Source organism: Ostrinia nubilalis, chromosome 1 (assembly GCF_963855985.1).
Source record: "Ostrinia nubilalis chromosome 1, ilOstNubi1.1, whole genome shotgun sequence".
Lineage (NCBI taxonomy): Eukaryota > Metazoa > Arthropoda > Insecta > Lepidoptera > Crambidae > Ostrinia > Ostrinia nubilalis.
The window spans coordinates 2895068-2919931 of NC_087088.1; the positions used below are offsets into that span (position 1 = coordinate 2895068).

Sequence of the window (24864 nt, forward strand, 5' to 3'; positions counted from 1 at the left end):
TAACATGGTGATTGATAAACTAGGTGCAAATAAGCATAGGTATTTTATAACCACAGAATGCTTTTTGCTTAAATTTGAAAATAAAGGATATTGTTCTGCGTCCATACATCGTTCGCCCCAAGACCCCCAAGCAATGAAATAATGATTTTTATATGTGAAATTACTTAACGATTGTCACCTTATACTCCACTAGCTTTTCGCTCGCGGCTTCGCGCGCGTGGCCTACATTAGGTACCTACATATTTTACGGAACCCTATTATTTTCCAAAATAAAATTTAGCCTGTTACTCGTGGATAATGTAGCTTTCGAATGGTGAAAGAATTTAATAAAAACGGTCCAATAGTTTTTGAGTCTATTCATTACAACCAAACAAACAAAGTTTTCCTCTTTATAATATTAGTGTAGATACTTAAAGCACGGATAAGCGGGAGATTCGTTACAATAGGAAAAATGCTTCAGATTTTGAGGTTATTAGCATAACAGAAGTACATTTCCATTTTCTATCTTCTATAGGTACTTATAATAAATCTGTAGAGAGGTCAACTCTGTACATGAAATATATTTTCAAAATAACTATCAGGGGGTGATACTGATGCCAAAAATGCAATCAGTAAAATTTTTGTCTGTCTGTATGTTCCTTATAGAAACAAAAACTACTCGACGGATTTTAACGAAACTTGGTAGGGTAAGTGCGCTAGTTTTCGTCCAATTATCGGAGTTGCCAACTTTGTGATGCGAAATGAATATCTTAAAATACCCTTACTCATATGTATCATATGTCATTTTAGTCCTTATATAGTCTACTTTACGTTAATGTTATATGACAATAAGTAAATACCACGGGTTTTTTTATAAAAAATATTTTATGCAAAAGAGGCGATTTCACTAGTTTTCGTCCAAAAAAATCAGTTTTCGTCCTAATGTACGCTACTTTTCGACCACTGTGTAGAAAAAAGGGTGCAGTTGAATTATTAACTTAAAACCAATTCTACAATACAGTAACTATGGATTGTGGTATATCATTTGAAAGGTAATTTTGTTAGCTTTCAAATGATATCAAAAAGATTTAAATAAGTTTCTTACCTAAATTTAGGAAAATATTTCAATAGGTCGAAGGACAAATGCACGAAAATTAATCTACAGGAATAGCTAATTTTGGTTTTCGTCCACCCCAGTGCTTGCTCATGACGTCATGGACGAAAACACAACAACGTTTAAAGCTGTTTTTTGTTTTCGTCCACATCTTTTTAACGGTTTTTATAGGTTTATCACTGTTAAAAAGTGGACGTAAACTAAAATGTTTAATTTAATAGCAATAAAGATCATATTGGAAGAAAAAACATTGTATTTTGTAGGTCCATTGAAGTAAAATGATTATTAAAAATATTAACTAGGTGACAGGGTTTCCGTCCACGTGGACGAAAACCAAAATCTTGCAAAATTGTTGTGGTAGTATTAGTCCACTTAATAATCTAAGATTTCTATACAAAAACTTTAATAAACCCTTAAAATAGTGTTTATTATGCTAATAATTAGACATACGTGCCAAAAACATTACGTAAAGTAGATAAAACAGTAATTAAACATACCATGAAAGTTCCCTACCGGTACGTTTTTTTTCTAACTTGACGACGTTTTTAATTCACCTGTGTGCAGCAGCAACTTCCGTACATTTTTTTGGAGTTATTACTTGTCAAATTACATTTTCATGCAGGCAGAACTGTTACTTAGATATTAAAGATTGTAACAAGTCTAAACTTGCACGGAAAGTTAGGTTTGTATTCTAATTTTCCGTATTTGTTTGTGGCAAGTCGGTCAAATGGACGAAAACAGGAGCTGGACGGAAAACCGGCGCAATTACCCTACAATTATTCTTCATACTCCTGGGCAGGTTATAGTATACTTAGGAATTCCCACGGGAACAGGAATTAGCGGGAAAATCCTTTTGTATGAAAAATCTAAACCGCTTAAGTTAGACGCTTTAAATTTCGCACGTAGGTACTTTAGTAAACTAATTCCCACGGGAACTGGAATTCGTGGGAAAATCCCTTTGTATGAAAAATCTAAACCGCTTTAGTTAGACGCTTGAAATTTGACATGTAGGTATCTTAATAAACTTAAAGCTTAGTTACAACAGGATATTGCAAAATTCCCACGTGAACGGGAAAAAACATTTGAACGAAAAAATCTAAACCGCGTAAGATAGATGAAGGGGGTAAAACGGGATCCACGCGTACGAAGTCGCGGGCGGCCGCTAGTTGCTAATAAAACTATTTATTGTCAAGAATTATATGTATAATAATGCGAATTCCCGTTCCCGTGGGAATTAGTTTACTAAAGTACCTACGTGCGAAATTTAAAGCGTCGAACTTAAGCGGTTTAGATTTTTCATACAAAAGGATTTTCCCGCTAATTCCTGTTCCCGTGAGAATTCCTAAGTATACTATAACCTGCCCAGGAGTATGAAGAATAATTGTACCAAGTTTCGTTAAAATCCGTCGAGTAGTTTTTGTTTCTATAAGGAACATACAGACGGACAGACAGACAGACAAAAATTTTACTGATTGCATTTTTGGCATCAGTATCACCCCCTGATAGTTATTTTGAAAATTATATTTCATGTACAGAATTGACCTCTCTACAGATTTATTATAAGTAGGTATAGATATGTAGGAGAGACGTCTTAATTACACTTTAAATCGTAGATCGATAAAGAACCCCTTTGTCAAACCGTATGAATAGCAGCAAATAGAACTTTGCGTATTGGAAAAATAGGAATGCCTACGGAAAAGCCAAACATTTTTTAAAAAGAAGTTAATATATTTTACTTACATTTAAATCCAAAAATATCTTTATTCCGACCCAAGGGTAAGTAGGCAGTTATGTAGGTATAAATGAAAATACGTATGTAGGTACTTATTATTTATTAATGGTCATTGGTCATGTTCTACATTTTCTATTAAATATGGGCCCAATACATCAATGATGTCGCCATCACAACAAAGTACCATAAATGGTTTAACGAGATTCCGATATTTGTATAGGGAATAAGTTTTTTTTTTGGTATGCATAATTGCTACTTTTTTGCACATAAATGTATGTATGTACCATCCATGATGACAATAGCCTTTCTTTGTGGTAAATCGTTTCCTGGCTTCCCGAAAAGAGACTGGAACATAAAGGTTTCTTTGGGCTACTTCCTCTCTACTAATATGTTGTAACCCTAAATGTGCTGGTACGAAATGTTCCTCCATCATACTGCGTGCTTTCATTACATATTTTGTAAGAGTACTCCTTGAAATGCCAAGTAATGTAGCTATTCTGTCATCTGAATCACCGGTCCTCAGCTTCATTAAATAAGCACCAACTGTAGTAATTCGTGCTCTCTGATAGTATCTATGGCAAAGAAGATCTGAAGGACGAATCTGAAAATAAAATAAAACATCAGATTCACAGTTCAACAATAAGAAGAGCAATATTTATATAGGATTAACCACTTTTGTGTGTAACGGAATAGTAAGATGAGTGATGAAAGATAATTTATGATTTAAACGCTGAATGATGAGGAATGATTGGTCTATGGAGGAAACGAAAGGGATGAATGAGGAACGAGGATTGAGAGTGAGAATAGTGGTAGTTTAAAAGAGTAGTCTGTTGTTATGCAGGAAGTATAAATAAAACTTTACTGAGTTTATTTGGCTCAGGGAATTTTTAACTGGCTTTATAATAGTAAAAATTATGTTTAATATTATGTAAGTAATAATATTGCAATATTTTAATAATATAAGTCTATTTGTATTATACAGGGTGGAAACGATAAGTGATCTATAACACTTTTAATATTGTGTGGCTGGCATACATTTAGTATGGAGGCTGAAAACATTGAATTTTCAGATAGATCCAGTTAATTCTGTAACTATTTACTGATACCGTTAGAAAGAGCTCGTGAAGCACTTTCAGGATGAGTAACCAGTTTTTCGATATCTTGTGTAGTTTAGAAATAATCGAGTGAGATCACTTATCGTTTCCACCCTGTATAACCTGTATGGATGAGAGTAGTGGCAGATTGAAAGCAATGGAAGGAGTTGAAGGATGGGAAGGCTGATTCGGAAAAAACCTTTTTTATTATTATAATAAACCGGCATAATTATTTTTATGTATTATAAAACTGGCAGGGCTCTTACCTCTCTGGGTTGAATCCAATTTCGAACAATGTTTAATATAATTATCTTGATTATTCTCTGTATCCAAACAATGACTTCAAGTTCGCAATAATGAACAACCACATCCAACACAAACTTGTTGGTGACCTACCGGGGCACCGGTTGGCATATCTGGAGAGTCTTGTGAAGTAGGTGTGGTATCTCTTTGCAATAATGAGTGACAAGCCCCACAGATGTAGTCATTTGCAGTAACCTGTTTAAAAATAATAATAATTAGAAATAAGTTTAAAAAAATTATCAGTTTTTTAATGTCCCGCACTTAAATTATTTTATTTTAGTATTAATTTACAGAAACCAATAACTTTACAAGAATTAGACTGATTGTATAGCCAATAACATTTTATTAAATAAGGACTTTAGTGTGCATTACCTCTAATGGAGTTAGTCGTTCCACAATTATGTTCCTGATGTTAATATGATGTTGAGTGTTAGTTCTCAGGGACATGAGCTGATGTGAACGTGTTCTAGGCTCTAGTGTTCTACTGCAAAGCACACATTTTCTGCTAAGATTTGAAGTAGATGCATTTGTGTTGTATCTTGGGCTTGGGTCCAACATGTTGTGCAATATAAGATCATGAGCTGTAACCTTTAAAAATAAATAGATTCATTGCATGCCATGCCACACATACTCCTGTGCGTTGAATAAATTGAGCCGCAAACCATAAAAAAAATGATAATTCAATATTATGTGCTGTTAGTAGAATTTTGGGTCAGAGGGTAGGGTTAAACAGCTTTAGTAAATAAGCATTGTTGTTATAATAATTAATTATGACGTGTTACAAACTTAGTTACAAAAAATAATAATCTAGTAGTCTTAGTTCCAAAAAACAAAACAAAACCATTGAGTTATAATGTACTACGTACTAGAGAAGACATGTCAACGAGATTGTTTCTGGCACGCAAACAGGTCCGTGGACCGATCTTCAATTAGTATGTGCCCAGCGGTTGCTGTGACAACACGCTTGGGTGCAGTTTTGTTTTTTGAAAATATACCATCCTATACACGAAAATACTGTTCAAATAACTCCAGAAACATATTAAGTAAAAATCAAGGAATGACTTTTTACCATTATGTTGTACATTTATGCACTTTAAAACACTAATTTAATTTTAATTTGTCAATTACAAGGCGTCACCGCGGCGGCAGCCATTTTACGAAAATTTCAAAGATTAAAAATCGCAGACTTGACACTGACTCATAAATTACTATACGAAAGGAAGGTTAAATAAAGCAATAAGAAGATTTTTTTAACGATTATTAGCAATTTGTATTGCACAAATTACTAATAGTCCCGTCCAGCCCCTCGTGTTAAGCTAAATAAGCTTGGGTTACGAGTGGGCTCACACAATAGTCGTGCGGCATCATGGATCAAACTTGTTCGAATCTCACTGCTGTTGTTCGTATGCGACTGGTTAGTTAGTAAATCACCCTAATTATTGACACCTAGCTCACGAGATAGGCTAAAATTATAATAATTATACAGTTTGTCTGGTCACCAGTGTCCGACCCGTTAGGGCGCAGTAATATGATCAATTTTATCGACAAATCTACTGATAAAACATTTTATCTCTACTATTTAAAAATTACAGCTATTTTAATTTTTTTATTTCTGAGTCCGGATGGATTCTTTTATTTAGCAAAATCTACCGATGTACACGAGCTATAAATATAAAAGTGAATTCGTTCGACAGCTGAAAAAGTAAGCAATACGTTGCCATCAAAAAGTTTACCAAAAGCTCCCATTTAAATTTCTTAGGAACACTTGAACGTTAAAAAAAATGATGCTTCTCTTTAGATTTCAATACTCAATACGTTTATTGCTTCCATAATAGTAATATACGATTTTTCAATGTTACAAAAAAAATTAGAAAGTGAACTTACCTTTTTTCTATTTTTAGATGCAGTAAGTCATTACCTAAAAACTGATATAATACCTTGGCTTTAAATCAACTAATCTAGGTGCTAGCTACACAGGAGATGCAGCGGTGGAAAGGAGAGGTGGGAATAGTCCCGTAACTTCTACCTCACTTTGTATAGAATTGAGGTACAGCTATTATACGAGTACTCAACCGCTGAGGAGCTCAATAGTTAACAATAGTGACAATAAAATAACTGAACGTCAGAAAGGTTCCGGAGTGGAGGCGTGGGTCATCCCTAGCTTTGTCCCTACCGTGAAGAGTGGGAATTTTTCTAAAATCTCAAGATGGACTGACTAAAGATAGCAGGAAGACGCTGTGTGCAGGCCACTATCAACTAGGCGACGTGAAAATCATTGGAGGAGGCCTTTGTTCAGAAGTGGACGTCCAGTAGCTAAAATGATGATGACGATGATTCCTTACAGTATCCAATTCAATAGGCAGAAACTAAACGTAAACGAAGTGTCGCCTCTGTAATGGTATCATTATCTATAACTCATAATATTTCGTGCGCTGTTGGATGACAGTTTTAAACTAGAGATGGGTCATTTTTTTATCGAATTAGAAAATACCAGTTAACGATTCTCAAGGCGATTATCGATTACATTAGATTTTAATCGGGAAGAAAAATTATTAAAGGCTTAAGCATCAGTATGAAGCCCATACGCACTTAGTCTTATAGCACAAGTAACACGATTAGCCACAATCCCCTCAGTTAGAATTCGGAATCGCCAGTTGTAATTTTAAATTTGCATCACAGAGTGAAGTAACTAACACCAAAAACGGCAGAGCGAAGTGATTTCGTTTCAACTGCCACGTTTTGTCACTTGTCTAGGAGGGCTAATATTAGTCTAAGGGAGGGGCGCTTAGATTACATTACAGGAAACGCACAATATAATAAAAGAAAATAATGTAAGTAGCTGAACATTTTTGCTATTGAGCACCATGAAAATTATAAATAACACAATTTAGTCGATTTGTTTATTTTCACAATCGATTCAAAATGTCTATGATGAGGCGACCGCAGGAACGTCACTATTCGCGCAATCCTAGCAATGAAGTACGACATTTTCTGGTGCAGATTTTATCGCCATAAATTATGAAACTTGATAGTCATGGATTTGACTGACAGCTGTCCGTCAAATTCCCGCCCCGCACCCCGCACTGCACATATTTTGTTCGCGATGTCTGTTCTATACGTAGTAATATTACTTCAATGAACAAAACAAGCTTTCATTGAGAGCAGGGAGATAGTGTCAAAGTAAATAATTCCTTAGATTTACACCAAAACCAGCTGGATTGTCAACATAATTGTTGTTTCGCTCATGCCTCCATTGCGCTGTACCATCGACTAGTTTCTTACAATCGAATCGGGCCTGGCTGTCCACACTGTCCAGGGTTGAACCACAGATAATAGCGGAACATTCATTTCAAGACAACCCGCCATGAGAATGGCAATTCAGAAGTTTGGCAAGGCTAGTACTTATTCATAAGATTGCAGAGCAAAATGTAGGTACTTACCGATCGAGGTGCTGCCCATTGTTGTGTATAATTAAGTTGCTCATTTTCTAACACCATAGAACCACCAGCCGAGCCTTGGCCGAGCCACACAAAAACAGTAAATCCCAGGCTGAGTATGTCGTTATTGCAATCAATCAGAGTCCGTTTGAATAGCCAAGTTTGTAGTTAATAAAGTTCCGAAAATAAAAGCTAAAACACAAACGAATCACAAAGAAGGATCAAGCAAGACAGCAACACAGCAAGAGTGAGTGAGAGAGAAAAGGTGATGCGAGTGAATGACAATTTGACTAACAAATAGGGATGTCCATTTAGAATAGACATAATCGATTAAATTGATCGTTTTTGAAAAATTTTATTTTTAAACATTGTGTTGCTATAAATATTTATTTTATTTATTTAATAGGACAACCAACAAGACATACACTGGAAGACAATCAATATTTACAACGTATTTAACTTAATCTAAGTGCTGCCTTAATTATAGGTTGCCACGGCATGCAATAGTGGACTTATACATAAACAGTGTCTACACTTAAAGAAAAGAGTAAATATGTAAATGTAGGTAAATAAATGTGATTAAATATACATAAAATGCAATAATCCACTGAAGCGCTGCGGGCGCGGCGGATCTGCGCCCGTCTAAAGGTCTAATGATTAGACTCTAGTCTAATCGATCATACCATTATTTACTTAAATCGAATTAAAAAAGCGCATCTCTGTCTCTGCTCTGTCAATAAGTCGGTGACTTTGATTTCGTTTAAATACTTTTAAAATATTTTTTCGAACTGCAACTTGTCCGATAGGTTTGGACACTTGCAAGTAAATAAATAAAATATACATAAAATTATGGTACATACTAAGTCTTTGAAAATCTTAGGGCGATTTTTATCAATGTCCTTTGTCTGCTCGATTGCATTGATGGTAAGGAGCAATGGTATTATCTATAATATCATTGGTAAGGAGGGACCAGTGTTGCCAGAAGGTTACTTTTGTAACCTTTTAGGTTACTTTTGAACTGCAGTGGTTACTTTTAGGTTACACTAATGAAAAGGTTACTTTTAGGTGATTTTTCAGAAATTGTAGAATTAACTTTACAGGTTAATTTATTCAGTAAAAAATATTAATAGTGACAATTTAAAAATTATGTCATAAAGTGCATAAAACTTGTATTTGATTTATTATTTGTTAAAAAAAAATGAGTTTTAGCGAATGTTTTTCGGTAATAAAACGCAAATCCATGAAACGTTTTTATACGACTGGTCACTTTTCGAATTTACATGATCAATTGTATTCATTTTCCATCCATGAACAACCTTACACAATCATCGCTCCGCACCCCCCCCCCCCCGTATGAAGGTTACTTTTTATTCAAAAAGGTTACTTTTTTTTATATTTCTGGTAATTTCTGACTACACCCGACTGGCAACACTGGGAGGGACTGTTCTAAAGTGATGCCATATCTACCAACTTTTTGGTAGATCTACCACTTTTCACTTCAGTCTACCTATCTACCACCCTAGACCTAAAATCTACCTATTTTTTTAATTTTCACATATCACCACAATGTCGCGTCTATAACCCGACAATAAGGCTATCGTTTTAGCGCTCACCAGTTGGCGCCACTGTAGAGTAAGGTCCTGTCAATCGCCAGGGGTGCCAACTGTTAAGTATAAAAACGATAGCCCTCATTAGCCACCCTGAGCCCCGATTACGGTAATTTTTAACGTCAACAATCCAGACACGCTTCTCGATTCTGCGATACGATTGGTCGTTCAACAGCGTACGTCAGCTGTTTTGACCAATCGTATTGCAGAATCAGAAACGCGTCTGGATTGTAGACGTTAAAAGTTACCGTAATCGGGGCTCTGTTCTCTTCTTACTACTTAGTCTGTGGCCCAAACGTGTGAAGCCAAGTTTATAAAAAATTCTGTGGTAATTATTTATTTCTCTGTCATCTGTGATGATCTGTGTGTCGTTTGGATTTGGATTGTGTGTGTGTGTGTGTGTTAAGCTTGCTATGTTGCGAAATATTCAAAATTATGGGAGAAAGATAAGGAATTTGCAGGTTGGCTTCAAGAAAGTACTAAGGGTGAAGGATATTTTTATTGTAAATCATGTAGGTGTGATCTAAAGTATGCCGGTGGAAGATTTATTTTAAATAAACATGCAAATAGTTTAAAGCATGTAGCATATGTGAAAGGTGACTTTCTATTCCATGGTTTTATGAATCTTAATTTTTTTCTAAGTTGAGGTGGTAGATCTACCAATTTTGCATTTTACATTCTACCAACTTCTACCAACAATTGGCACATAATCTATCAATTTTCTAAAATTCGGGTTGGCAACACTGGTTCTAAATACATATTATGATAGTTGAGATGGTTGAGAATATTTCCGGGTCGATCGCTTCCACCTTCGGCCTAGATAGTACCTACCTACCTACTTATACGCCAAACTATCTTATGATTGTTATGCATTGTTAAGTAGGGTTATAATACCTAATTATGATTGTTATGCATTGTAAGTAGGGTTATAAATAATTATAATTTACATAAGCAGCAGGTCGGTTATTTTTATTTAGGCAAATGTAATATTTTAAAAGACAATACGTACGATCAGATATTAAGATCAAAGATAAAGATTTCTGCTGTGAAAAAAAAAATAAAACAGCTAACTTCTATATCAAGTTCCAACGTCGCTATACGTACCTACCTACTTAATGCTACTGGATTATACGTTCATAGCTCAGAAGTTTAGTCCTTTTTCAGCAGTGTTTAGTAAGAATATTATTACAAATGGGCTTTTAGGGATTTTGTTCACATGGAATAAACGACAAAGTTCTTAGTTACTTATCCAATAGGTAGTAGTAACATATATGTAGAAAACAGGAACTTAGATGCCAACGAAAGAAAATAGGCTATCAAATGTTGTTTTGGGGACTTACCTTTATAAAAATATCACATTTAAAAATTCATACCATTTGTTGTTATTTAAAAAACAATGTCAATTTTGACGATTAACTGAAAGTCTATTATCTATGAATATAGTAGCGATATATGGTATCCAGCGGCAATGGCAGTGCAAAATTTTGACAATGACTGTAGTTATCATACTTCGAGTTTGTCCATGGAGACGGCAAAAGTCCTTTAGTTGGCCATAAAGTAAACTTAACGGAAAATGTTACTTAATTGATACCGAGGCGCAACCTGGAAGCATTGCTAAGTGTGCTCCTCGTTACTGGTTCATCGTTCGTCATCGTCATTGTTCGTAAAAACCGGGTCGCGGCAGGCAAATAATAAAATTAGTCTTATGTCTTCTCCCTTATTAACTTCGATGGATAAATAGCTAAACCTCCTTGCGCGTAACTGACGTTTGTTGGAAAACCGATTTTTTCAGGCCATCGGATTTTAATTTCAAAAGTCATTGACCAATCCCAGTTCATATAATAACTATTATGACGTTTTCTATTGGCCAAAAGATTTAACTCTCTAAAAATCCGCGTGCAACCATATCCTGCTTAAATATTGTGCACTTTATTCAGCACAGATTAAACAAGCTAAATGACAAATAGAATAGATTGAAATGACAGATTGCACTTGAATTACCCTACTGATCCATTATCTGTACGTTAAATCGTTTGTACCACATTGAAATCAAATAAATGATGATTAAGATTCTGATGAAATGTGACACGTAGCCCCTTCTGGCCGAAACTAGTGTTCCTGTTATAGCCTCAATTATCGCAGTATACTGAAAATATCTTAATACAATAAATAATAGAAATGAGTGTTTTCCTTTTTTCAAAGGGTTATTAAGTGTACTATCGGGGACTCTTCCGCCTGACCACTTTGTAGAAATTTTAGCGTAAGCGCATCGCTCCGGTCACGTGCTCACCCCGTCTCTAATTGGTTACGCATTTTACTATATTTTTACTACGACCAATAAGAGACAATCAGGGCTTAGGTTGCAATACGAAATACCATTGTGCACTTTATTGTCATACGGTTAAGGTTTAAAACGAAATGTTTCTTTTTCTTCAATCTTTCTTAGTTTTAGGCTGAGTTGCACCACCTAACTTTGACCGTAACTATAACGGTAACCGGTGCTTTTTGTATGGAGTTTGACAGAATTTTGACGTTTGTTAAAGTTAAAGTAAGATGGTGCAACTCAGCCTTAGAATTTTAATAATAGAATTTGGTTACAAACAAATAGATATGTATTTTTTTTAATATTGTGTTTTTATACGAGGTCTGTCTGCTTTTTGCTTTGGCGATCTGTCGACATATTCTCTCCTTTGTTTTTTTGTGAAGTTTCGTGATCAATAACCGATTGATTTGTGTTGACCCGTGCTAGTAATGGGACTGTTTGATTGCCTTTTTATTGACCTCCGCTCGATTACTGAACCATGCCTCTCAAAATAATTCTTATATTTACTTACAAACTTATCTATACATTGTTAACTGTGTAAGTATTATTTAGTTTGAAGTTTAATTGTTATTGATTTAAGACCTTGTGTAAAGACACTTAATGTGCAATAAAAAATTGAATTTGAAATAAAAATAACTTAATATTATAATATTTACGATAACCAATTACCTGGATCATTGCTACCTAGTGCAATATTTATATAAAATTTTAATAACGTAGATAAGTGTTTCTTTAAAACGGAAAACAAAATATGCATTAAAAATAAATAGAAACCTATTATAAGTTTTTATTTACATTCAAGGATTTAAGAAAGTTATAGCCAGATCTTACAATAATTGTTTTTAAGCCACAAATATTCCTTAACTCTTTACTAATTAATTCAATAACATATTGTTTTAAATTATAAGTTCCGAATAAATTAAATACCTATTAAATAAGTAAAATTCGAAAGTAACTGTATGGTTTTGTATTTCTCGCCCTAACTAGCTAAACTAATATCATGAGATTTACACTCATAATATCAACAATAATTGTAGAAAAGGCTACTTTTTTCTCGGGAAATTGCATAGTTACCTCGAAATGTGCGATAGCAATTTTGTGACCCGAGCGGGCAATCGCTAGTTCAAATTTTACACGAAGCCTCATATAATATTTTGTAGCGATTCTTTATTGGGTTTCAAATTGACTAAAATGCGACGTTGCCAAACGAGCGCTACGGATGCGGGTAATAAGCAATACTCAATCCTAAATGCTTTACATAGAGCTAGGTTTGCTAGGGCAAACATCTACAGTGGTGCGCCGACGCTGCTTAGACCCGAAACATGAATGAACGGGGGCGGAGCATAATCGAGCGTGTGTGTGCAAACAATTTAGGCCCTTAAGGTGTCAACGCGTTCGAGTCCCCGATAGTACCTACAGCGTTTTTTATGACGCTATATATTTATATACAAATTTATCAATGCAAGATATTGTTTTCTTGCTATTTTACATATTTTTTCTAATTACCGTTAGATTAAGTATTAGCCTTATCTAATTACCGTGACCATAAAATTTTTGGGTCTCATTTACGCGAAAACCACTTGGAATAATTTGACGCCTTAACGATTGTTAAATTCGTACTTTTCATGTGTTTCATATTTAAATGCGTTTAAGTCAATTAAGCCAAATTTCAAAAATAATATGGTAATTAGGCTGAGAACGCCTAATCGTGAGAATGACCGAGAAAAGACTTTTGATGATTACAATGAAATGCTTATTGTAATTTCTATGATGCATTAAATCATAACAACATGATAGACATGCAAATTTTTAATCTAGTTTTGATTTGAGTGAAAACCATTTTATTATTTTATTGCTCTTGGAGATAACAAGCCGCTTCCTCTATAAAAGTTACAATATTATTGCTATCTTTTAAACAAAATCTTAGCTGGGACTTAGCAATAACAGTTAATTTATTAATTTACAACTAAAGCTACTAACTAACTAAACTAAACTAACTAACAAACGCTAGAGAGTTGATCCTTTAAAGCTAAATCAAATTAGCTAGGTATGTATTTACGTATTTCATTCATTTTTTTGCTTCTTATCTTAAAATTCCCAACCGCAACTATTTCCGATTTAAATTCTATTGTATTTTTTAACTTAATAACGTCCTCAAAACTATTTTAAAGTATATCGATCTCTATCTAATAACGAGGAATGCGGTTTGCATGGATAAAGTTTGAAGTGTTGAAAAAGCCACCCATAGAGCAAAAAAATAAATTAGATACATTAAAATACCTAAATAATACTTGTCGAAGACTTGAGTTTGTTTTGGAAACGATTGTTTTTATTGTAAAAATTTGAAAAGTAGACAGCATAGCAGACTGTAGTTGCAAATTAGGACCACGTCAAAGATGAAATAATGTTCAACTGCAATAATGTGGAATAATGTTCAAAAGAGCTCTATCTATCGTTATTTTCGATGGGCTATCGAATGGATTTTTAACAATAGCTTTTAATTGAACATAGGAACACTAGATTAACGGTCTATGTGTCAAATAAAACAAAGAATATGAAACCTACGAGTATCTCTATGAATTGTAATTAGCTGTAATTGGTGGATTTTAGTCATGGAAAGATCCTATAACTATCACGACATCAAATAATGCCAGGGTTTAATGTCCTTCGCGGTTAAAATTCTTGTGTATCCGAATAGGAGCATTTATGGCAGTGATTTGGGCAGAATCCGAAAAATCCATCTCACAGACTCGCCGCTCGTCAATAAAGTGTCCACTTAGAATATTTATGGTATCAGATCGTTTCGGGCACATCAAATTATTGTACCGTAACATGTGATATAAATTTTATTTATTAGTGTCAATGGCTCTTTATTAATGTAGGTACAATAATTGTGACCCAGTCTGGCGGGTGGGGGCGATGGATTTGGTATATAAGCTCGGAGAAATGATCCAGTAGTGTCCATAAGCTGCGGCGAAAGGTGTAAGCGTCATCTTCAGAAGCAATTGCAATAACAATGGTCGCCAAGCTCTTAGTTCTGGTTGCGGCTTTCGCCCTCACCAACGCTGTGCCGATTTGGTTTACGGGTAAGTGCAATAGCATAGCAATACATCTCTGATATTAAATATACTTACAACTATATTGCTAGGCGGTTGATCTGATAGTAACATTGAACTTAACTTCTGTTAATTGCACACAGTACATTCATCTCTTGAGAAACTGCACGAAACAATAGTGTTATAGAATTGATATCTTGATAATGTAATTTTAGTTACAATGATCCTTGAATCTTTTCTTAAATTATTCAGTACGAGTGACATCATTACTTCCTTGAATCAACAAGGGTGTAAATTTTCAAGGAAGTAGGAAGTGATTAATTTATTATGTGGGAATAGTTGATGGTGGGAAAATTATCAGTTGCATCTAAATTGATTCTAAGTTTAACTTTATTTCGAGCTTCATAATGCACCATGTTCTTACTAGTCTTGGATACAAAAACGGGACTATTCCCACCTCTCGTTCCCACCACTGCAACTCCTGTGTAGCCAGGATCTACAGCTTGACCGCCACAAAAACCCAACCAATGAAGGTCAAGTTTGTCCCGGGGGAAAGTTAAACTGTCATTGGACCCGCAACGAAATTAATCAGAAGAACATAGGAGGAGTTCGAAATTAAGGTTCGACTTCCCTCCATTGCAAAGCGGATGACAGGTGACAAACAAAGGTTTAAAACCTTTAAGAAAAAGATTATGCACCACGGACAATAAATTAAATTAAGGGGGCCTATCTTATGAGCAATTAGCAACTACCTGCCAATAATATTTAGTCTTGGATACAGGAAGAAGTTTTATAATGTTGACTTTGTTATAACTCTTCTTTTCTTCAGCAGGTAACGGCTACCTGCCCATGTTCAGGATCGGTCGCGCCCCGAACATGGCGTTCGGCTTCGGCAGCGGGTTCAGCAGCAACATCGGCGGCATCGCGCACTCCACCGGCATCGGCTCGTCCTTCTCCACCGGTGACGCCGAGGCCTACGGCGCCGGCGTCGGCGGCGCCTCTAACGGCGGCGCGTACGCACGCGGCGTAGGCGCGGCCCACGCAGCGCCCTACCAACCCCTCGCCTACCAGCAAGCCTCCGCCTCATCCTTCAACAACCTCGGCCGCACGCCCTACCAATCAGCAGTCTCCTCCGCCCAAAACTTCGGCGGCAACTACGGTTCGGCCATCTCATCCGCCCAAACACAGAACGGGCCCCAGTACGGATCTGCAGTATCCGCCGCCCAAAACAGTGGCCCCGCGCGCTACCAGTCCGCGATATCCTCCGCGCAGAACGTTCGCGGCCTCGGCTTCGAGTCCTCCATGGCTTCCGCTAACAGCAATAACGGAATGGATTACGGGTCCGCCGTGTCTGCCGCTGAGCACGGCGGTGACTACAACTCGGCTATCTCCTCCGCTCAGTCACGGAACGGTTTGAACAACTATGGAGCCGCGGTGTCGGCCGCGCAGAATGTCGGCGGCTATCATGGCAGCACGGCCCAGGCGGTGCAGCAACGAGGGGCCAGCCTCCAGCACAGCGGGGCCAGCAGCATCAACGGGCCCGGCATCCAAGCTGCGCAGTCGCACGCTGTTAACACCGGATACTACTGAACCCACAACCAGTTTTAGTCATTTCCCCTCGAAGATACTGAGACGACTGTAATGCACTTGTCTCAGTGTCTTCTTAAAAGTGTATTTATGAAATGTATTGTTAGGATATTTAGGTTAATAAAACACAAAATAAAATAAATGGTTATTATTCAACTGAGACCCTATTCATTCATATGTAACAATCACTATCACGATTTTACACTTTTAGCTCTATTATCAAAAGTTATTGTCTTGACATTGCCGTAAATGTGACCGTTATCGTTGACCGCTGACACAGTTTTGACCTCACCTTCAGTATTCCCGGTGAAGCTAGGATCGTAGAAGCCTTCTGCTCCTCTGAACCAGTTGTTGAGTAGTCCGGCATTATTGAGGCCGATGCCCTCGTAATTGATAGGGTTGAAGAAGAAAGGCAGGAGGTACGGGTTAAAGGATGATGTGGAGACGAAACTTCTGCCGTCTCCTGCCACTGCACCACCTGGAGTCACAAAGCTGAAACTCCTTCCGAGCACCCCTGGGTTGTCTCCGGTTATTACTGATTCTTGAGAGCTCCCTTCGCTTGGGAAAGCGAATTTAATGTACTTGTTGAAATCAGGGTCTGATGACGAAATAGCCACGACTGCCTCACCAGAGGGTGATGATTCTGGAATAAAGAGTATATAACATTAGCACTTTACTAGCATAATAATAAAAAACTGTAATCTTCTCGATAAGTATCGTTACACAGATAACATTAACCGTTAACAAGAAGTTACTTTAACAAACTCATTTAACAGATCACTTTAAAAATCACCAATATAAAACACGATCACTTACCTTTAAAAATAACTGGATTAGCTGTTATCACTGCCAAGATCGGTACGAAAACAAAAGACGATATTAGGCCTTTCATATTGACTTCAAAATACAATTAGTCTCTATAGATAGTATTGGTAGAGAAATGAGGCTGACTGTTTAATCCGCACGTTTATATAGCGCTATGAGGTCGCCTATAATTTCAGAGGTAGAGAGCAATTGCAGAGTTCACTGAACTGATGTGTATCATTTGTACGTGATTATTAGCAATAGTGCTGATGGATGATTTGCCCCCGAGCTCACGACTGCTCGGACTGCTGAGATTTTGATTCCGTATAAATCGAAAGAGCTTATAAGTGAGTATTGCATTTTGACAAACATCATAATGTTCAAAAACTTTTTTTATCGTATTACACTCTAAAACAATTACATTAATTGTTTTGTCTTGAATAGTAAGCATAACTCTATCATAAATAAATTAACATTCTCCAATGAACAAAATCGTTGATATCTTTAATTATATAGAAAAAGAGCTTTACTAAAGCTTTTGTTTCCAACTTCGTTTACTAGATTAAAAACACATTACAAATTCTTCAATCAGGCGATATTTTCACACTCAATTTACAATACTCGTATCACTAGTACTGCAACAAATCACTCAATGTTACAACAGATGGCGCCGTAACCTGTAAAAGTTCAACATTTATATTAATTATCAACAAACACAACACTGAATATTAACGCCAAAATTAACGTTTTACGCCGCGGCCTTTAATCGTAAAGTTAACGCTTTGTGATTAAAGGATTTTGATATCTTTCGTTTTTATACAATATCTCGTATATTTTGTGTCTGTAACTGAAAATAGATGCTTTAATCATCCTATATTATATTATAGACTCAACATCAAACAAACCGCACCTTCCGCGACGCGAACTTTAACGATTTTCTTCTGACACAATCATGGTGCCCCAACAATGTTGGTGTTATTTGAAAGCCCAATAAATATCCTTAAAGAAAATACATTTAATTTCTTAATAAATGATTAACATATACCATAAATGTGACTTGAAAAAATACCTCACTTTGGGTCCACCTATGGGATCAATTAGACCAATTATGGTTATAAATCCAAATAATGATCTCACGTGTCCTCTTTAACAGATATGGATAGCGATTAATCCCAACTTAACAGTTTTATAGCCATAAAAGTTGGCTCTAGCGTAACTACCTATTTTTTGAAGAAGTGACTCTGGATCCTTCTAAAGACAAAAATTTCAAATGGTGGGAAGTGGGGATGCATACGTTTGAAAATGCTTGTAGCGGGAGGTGCGATTTATTTGATGTCGAGTGTAAATATCCTGTTAATTTTCAGAAGTTTAAAATTTTTATTTGATTTTAAATAAGTACTTAAATTAAGGTATATACGAGTAGAGTTATAAGCCTAGGCGCAGACCACCAACTTTTAGTTGACCGATAGTTGAGTCGGGCAGTTAATCAGTAGGTATATAGATGTATGAAAACATTACACCGATTTGGTCTCGGCCGATTCTTCGTACAAATTAAAATCTGGCCCAACTATCGGCCAACTAAAAGTCGGTGGTCTGCGCCTAGACTAATAACAACCGCTTTGACAAAGTTTTCAAAACAATTCCTACGTCGTAGTTTGCGTGTTTGATTTCCGTAAAATAAAAATATGTATTACAAATACAAGCTTAAAAATCCTTTTAATTGATCACTTACATGTATTCACAAACATCACTATGAGGTCTCAGAGTGCGCGTGGACGCACAGGGTGACACACGAACCAATTACAGAGCTCTATTCAACGCTGTGCGTTTGTTTCGTTTGTGAATACAGGTGTTAGATCCATTGAATTAATTGAACACTATTCAGCACCACTTCGCAATTATACCTGAAGCTTTAGACAAGTTTATCTTACCGAGCAGCTAAACTTGTTATAACCAATTATTTTCAAACTGTCTGATTGGAAAGTTTATTATATTTTATACTGTTAGACTAAAATCAAACCGATATGTTGTTAAATATTTTACTACCACTTCAACTTATAAATAAACTAACTTGAAAACTTTTTCGCACACTTTTTGCTAGACAAAGTACTGTTACACACTAAAACATAGATGCTATCTGAGACAAAAAGTCAAATAATCACTTTACTGACAGCGCCGCTGTGTTATTACGATGCTTATTGCTAATCGAATCGCCAATATTTGATAGTAATTCCAGGTGTTAAAACCATAATGATAGAGAAATTATAGCTTGGAAGAGGCGCGAGGAAAATTGGTATGTCGTCTGTCCATAAATATTATTAAGAACCGTTTCAGAAATATGGGCCCAAACTTGTAATCTTTGACTGGATATAAAGTGGGATGCTCGCGGCCGGCCTGCATTAGGCACGTGGATCTGCAGCATGGCGATCAGTCTGCGATTGTATTTTTTTTGCACAATACTCATAGTTTTTGTGAAAGCAGGTAAACAAACAATATAACAAACAATTGCAAAAAGTTACTTAATCTATTAATTTAATAATCCATAGATTAGATTAAGAGCCATTTTACATTTTCGTGCGAATTTCTAAGATTTTGGAAGCATGAATTACTATCTTAAGCAACACCCAGAGATTATTTAATAACTGCGAAAGATAGGTCAATCCTTGGTGTTGACCATTAATGAAACGGATTTACTAAAACTTTTTTGCTTAATTCACAGTGCCCCATCTCCCACAACCATTTTACGGAAAAATTGCCGCAGACTCATTTTCAAAGTCCTGTATCTATTATTTATGCTCACATAATAAGCTTAAAAATATATATAATCATCGGACATATATTCTTGTAGTCCATTAATGAAATAGATTCTTGAATTTCATTACCATTATTGAGTAAAATCTAAAAGTAATTTGGCAAATTTGAAGATTAACGTCACATTTTGATCGTGGTTTTTGGTTTAAAAACACAGCAATAACTGCAATAAAAGTATCCCAAAATAAAGAATATTCATTGTAGAATTGATATCTACAGTTATTGTTTAAATATTAGTAACCACTTTGTCAAAATATTGATGTGAATATCAGTATAAATTACAATGCGCAAGCCGACATCGATTAGTATGGCGCGAGCGCCCGTCAAGGCAGGACCTGTGTCATTTTTCCCGCCGTGACGTTTACGTGCGTTCGTGTCGTAAAGCGGTGATTTGTACGGCGACCAAATACATTTGATACTATGCCGAGAGGCTGTTTCGAGTCGGCCGGCCGAGCAGAAATTGAAATGATGAATTTTAATTTCTTTGACGGATCTGGGTGTAACTATGTATAATATGTAGGTACCATGTATTTAATTTAATAAATAAATTATAAAAAAGTATATCCATTATGCTAGCACCCTTAACACAAGCATATTGGTGGCCTACTTTTGGACTAGATGGCGCTGTGAAATTGTTCAAAGATTTGTTTATTTATTTATCCGCTTTGAGTTTTGTTTCGTGAAGAAAAAGAAGCGTTTTGTTTCGAGAGGGAAGCTTTGTTGTTAAATCTATACTAATAAAAGAGGAAAGATTTAATTGTTTGTTTGTTTGTTTGGAGGCAATAGGCTCCGAAAAAAAATTCTCTCACGATTTAGAATCCTAATTTTTTTCTATGTAGGCTATAAAATATTTTCAAAAACTTTAGTCCAAAATCTTTGATAAAATTCGACGTTTAATAAATAAATTAGATAACATATTAATACTTTTTTTTCAGTACGATTTTAGTACTTGTTTTTCAGAAATTCTACGATTTAACTAAACTTCTAGTGTTTATATTTTATGCATAATTTATTAACTTTTAAAATATACATATTATATCCTATTGATAGATGACGTGCTTCGTATTTTATTAAAATTATTACCTGACTATGTTAAAAAGGTGTGGAATGTTATTTTGGAGATAACTTGGTTCCATAGAAATATAGAGAGATGCTAAGTAATGCGCAGAGTTCGAAACTCAGTGTCGTATTAGAAATTCACACACACAAAGAAATCAAATTATGTGCTCATTATCCACTGCGGTATCAGTATTCAACGTTCGAATAATCTTTAGTACTATGCAAGCAATATAAACTGTTTACATAATGACGTCGCTACTGTCATCATTGCCTTCACAAGCAATATGTTCCGATTTGTCCCTTGTCACATTTCCCTTTAGTTTCTGTGATCTGTGCTTGTTTCTAAGTTGATATCAATGAAATATTCCTTAGTACTTTTGATTTATATTATTTTTTTTATTTTGACACGTGTTTGAAAAATCAAGGTCAGATTACAATAAAATAACAAGTGAAAACGTAACATTGCATTGCAACTCGCAATTTCGCAATATTGATGAGGAGATTCCATTGGAAAGTCTGTATTCATTCCTAGGATTCCCCTAACACCATCAAATTCAAGAGAATTCAAGAGAGTGCAGTTTCCCATCTCATGCTTAGGGACCACGGTTTAAAATAGTGTGGTTGCATAGAGCCTGCAACGGGCAACCGCGTGCGCAGCTGCTCATACTAATTTTCGATAAAAAGCAAGTGTTGGCGCCCTCACGAGTTTTAGCGGAGTTCCATATGGTAGCGGGAGTAGACTTAATGGAAATCTATGCTTCTCCGACGACCAGTTGTATGTGGAATACTCCAGAGTATGCGCACACAATAGCCTGGTGATTTTAGCACCTGAAGGAAAAACAAAAAAACATTGTTTACAAAGAAATCTGCGGCAGGTGTAGTGTTTTAATTTTGTTTTAGAAAGATCTCATAATTTTGTAAGTATTCAAATATTTAAACATAATAATTTGTAGATTTTATATCAAAAATATAATCATTTATTTTAACAAAATTAATTTTCTTAGAATATTTTAATTCTATTAGAACCATTTTCCACTTCATCGCAGAAGAAGTCGCGGGCAAAAAGCTAGTATGAAATATGTAGTATTGCCCGCGGCTTCACCCGCTTGAAATTTAGTTTGTCACAGATCGTCATAAATTATAGCCTATACATTGTTATTCTGGTCGACGCCAGGGATGGATGAGCGTCGCTGTCGCTGGCGACAGGGTCTTCTGGTTCAGGGTTCATGGCGTAGGTCTCAGGCAAAATGAAATCCACTCGTAGAAATTAATAAACTCAGTGTATTCACGAAAATAATTACACACAGCACTAGAGTCGTATCGGAACTGAGTGAACCAAAGGTCTTGCGATAGGAACTTCCGACCCGAGTGATAGTTGAACACAGACTGCCTAGTACTGCTGTACTGTACTGTAAAGTTTCATCAAAATCTGTTCAGTAGTTTTTGCGTGAAAGTGTAACAAACATCCAGACATCCACACAAACTTTCGTATTTATAATATTAGTAAGACTAGTAAGAAGTAAGATAGTAAGATGAATTATTTTAGTTATTTGTTTACTTATAATAATATTTATTTATTTATTTCTTAGCTCTGTCTGATAATGGATCTGGAGGAGATGCAATAGCCACCTCCGTAACAAAACAATAGAACCCTATGGAGTTTGGGCTTGTGTGATTCGCCTTGACGAATATTTCGTATCCAGGGTCCGATGATGGAGCTGTAAGGGGGCAGATTTTTTTTTCACTATGTGACTGTGTTTATTTTGTACTTAATATATATTTTACATATTATACCTATTCGTGTTTCATTATGAATCGAAATATAAAAGACTTATTAAACTCTATTAAAAATTTAAATTAATTTATCAAGTTTGAATACCTCATTCTACCTTAAAATTAATAACTTAAATCAAGTCTTAATACAGTCACGGCTCAAGATTTTTTGTCCATTTCAGCGTTCTTTTTACTCTTTTGACGTTGCGTTGACAGCTTTTACCTAAATTCGCGCGGAATATTTTTGTGAAATGGCTCTTAAGAAAACTAAATAATAACTCATATTGTGAGTTTAGAAAGTAAAACAGGAAACTCAAAGCTCCACCCACTTGTGCTGGTTACTCGCAATAAATAATTATAAAATATCGTTCACAGATGATCTACCACGACCGGAACAAGAGGTCTTACAACCTGAAGAATCAAACGGCATCTTCGGAGTATCCAGTGTCGCCGGCATTGCATCCAGGAACGGTCGCGTCTCATCCCTCGGCGGAATCCAGATCTACCCCGGCCTGGACCAACAAATAACTTACAGTAGCAATGACGGAGCAGGATACTACTATCCTTTAACAGTCACGAAAGAAGGAGACGGAAAATACGCGTCGGGGTCCATACAGTTATACCCGGGATCAGTAGTCGTTTCTTCAACAGCTAGATCAGGATATCCATCTGATATAAAACCTCTACCTCTAAGCATAAACCGACCATTCAAGGAGTTTATATTCCAGCCAGTGCCCGATTTCTTCGAAAAGCAAAGGAATATAGACCCTATTGAGCCCTGGTTTATGAAGAACATGTTCCCCTTTAGTCCGCCAAGACCTGATGCCGCGGAGAATCCCTGGCTCTATCCAACTTTCAATCCGTTTTTGAACTTCTGGCGTTGAATAAATGTGATTTTTTACTTTTACGGTGTTTATTATTTCATATTTTTAAATATTTGGCATTATTGAAAATACGACTTCAATTAGAATAACACAATGTAGTGGTAATGTGACAAAAAAAAATTGAATGGAACAAAACCCGCAAAGTAACCAAATTAATTATCTAAATCGAGGTCAAAGTGTTTGAGTTTATAAGTAACCTTTGTTGCATTTTAAATACTCGTACAAGAATACGAGTAAAACATTTTAAAATAATCAAAACTTGTAAGTTAATCTGTAAGAACACACCTATTGTATTTGTACTTGCAAACTGACGGAACCCTGTGTAAACACAGCTTTACAAAATAAGTTAGTGATGAATAGCACATTAAAGGAGAAGCTCAATCTACAAGATTCTTATAATCAACTGCAAAATATCGATTAGCTGTATTTGGATGATTTATTCGATTTGATCTGAACTGCACTATTTTTTGTGACCTATAACGGATATTTCCTGGCTATAAAGCGATCGTTGATCTAGGCAGTCGGTGCAACGAGCAAAAAAAGTTATTAAAATTTTGATATACTCAATACTAGATCATATTTGAAGCCAAAATGTATGGCCAATTTAGCCGCAAGTAATTTTGTTCGTAACTGTATAATGTAGTTCAAAGCGCGTGTGTAATTTGCATAAATTACGGGCCAGATCCGATAAGTCGTTAATAGCTTATTGTTTTATAGTCTTACTTCCTTTATATGGCTGTGACACCCAATAATATTATACAAAAACGTTTGTCAATGATTGAAGTGTTGAGTACTTATTTATATTAACTTTGAGTACACACGTTTAAAAAAGCTATCCTACTCGTATTAGTAGGTATATCAAGTTATAACTAATTTCATCAACTTAAAAACTCAACTTATTCAAATAATGAGAACAAACATCCCGTCTAAATGACATCACTGCGACTGGTACTCATGACATTTTGCAATATTATTATGCACTTTAGGGTTGTGATTCACGACGAGCGGATAGCGGTTTTCACTGTTATTTACAAAGTTTTAAACAATGTTACTTTTTAATTTTTGAGTGAAAACTGAACAAGACAATCTTAGCAGAACAACTACCAGTTTAGTCGACTGAAAATCTAAATAATGAGCAAACCAGACGTTTTGGCGCATAAGTCTACACAATAGTAGAGTTTCTTAGACCTTTATTTTTATTTTCTTTTTGTCGTGTCGACAACAAACCTTTAACACTGCCAGCCCAAAACTCCGCTACTAGAGTGGCGTTGTAGCATTCATTAAATCTTCCTCCGTTCAGT

General features: G+C 35.7%; 2 protein-coding genes and 2 long non-coding RNA genes across 7 annotated transcripts; 2 read left to right on the forward strand and 2 right to left on the reverse strand.

Annotated features, from left to right (window-relative positions):
• Positions 1–2943: 2943 nt before the first annotated feature.
• On the reverse strand, positions 2944–10676 carry LOC135082292 (uncharacterized). Of its 3 annotated transcripts, none has more exons than XR_010259405.1 (4): positions 10607–10676; positions 4595–4810; positions 4186–4417; positions 2944–3426 (listed from the first exon to the last, which is right to left on the reverse strand). It is a non-coding gene; the product is annotated as an uncharacterized LOC135082292 (long non-coding RNA). The 3 variants fall into 3 exon arrangements; XR_010259389.1 differs by lacking the exon at positions 10607–10676 and adding an exon at positions 7663–7926; XR_010259399.1 differs by lacking the exon at positions 10607–10676 and adding an exon at positions 4885–5004.
• Positions 10677–14562: 3886 nt separating this feature from the next.
• On the forward strand, positions 14563–16371 carry LOC135075005 (spidroin-1-like). 2 transcript variants are annotated; one of them, XM_063969379.1, is made up of 2 exons: positions 14563–14675; positions 15475–16371. In XM_063969379.1, the coding sequence occupies exons 1-2, from the start codon at positions 14606–14608 to the stop codon at positions 16233–16235; spliced, it is 831 nt and encodes a 276-aa protein (XP_063825449.1). In that variant the 5' UTR covers positions 14563–14605; the 3' UTR covers positions 16236–16371. The 2 variants fall into 2 exon arrangements, with proteins under 2 accessions (XP_063825449.1, XP_063825455.1); XM_063969385.1 differs by having other exon boundaries at positions 15478–16371.
• Positions 16372–16403: 32 nt separating this feature from the next.
• Positions 16404–17167, reverse strand: LOC135075020 (uncharacterized). The gene is made up of 2 exons (XM_063969395.1): positions 17049–17167; positions 16404–16875 (listed from the first exon to the last, which is right to left on the reverse strand). Exons 1-2 carry the CDS (start codon positions 17122–17124, stop codon positions 16424–16426), a joined length of 528 nt encoding a protein of 175 aa, XP_063825465.1. The 5' UTR covers positions 17125–17167; the 3' UTR covers positions 16404–16423.
• A 2259-nt stretch (positions 17168–19426) lies between these two features.
• On the forward strand, positions 19427–23584 carry LOC135082228 (uncharacterized). The gene is made up of 2 exons (XR_010259379.1): positions 19427–19517; positions 23055–23584. It is a non-coding gene; the product is annotated as an uncharacterized LOC135082228 (long non-coding RNA).
• Positions 23585–24864: the final 1280 nt, after the last annotated feature.

Bases quoted from the DNA above. Each gene is read 5' to 3' on its own strand.
- LOC135075020 (XM_063969395.1), bottom strand. From the start codon at position 17,124: ATGAAAGGCCTAATATCGTCTTTTGTTTTCGTACCGATCTTGGCAGTG. The intron at 16,876-17,048 runs GTAAGTGATCGT...TCTTTATTCCAG, and splicing joins TAATCCAGTTATTTTTAAAG to AATCATCACCCTCTGGTGAG.
- LOC135075005 (XM_063969379.1), top strand. From the start codon at position 14,606: ATGGTCGCCAAGCTCTTAGTTCTGGTTGCGGCTTTCGCCCTCACCAAC. The intron at 14,676-15,474 runs GTAAGTGCAATA...TCTTTTCTTCAG, and splicing joins TGTGCCGATTTGGTTTACGG to CAGGTAACGGCTACCTGCCC.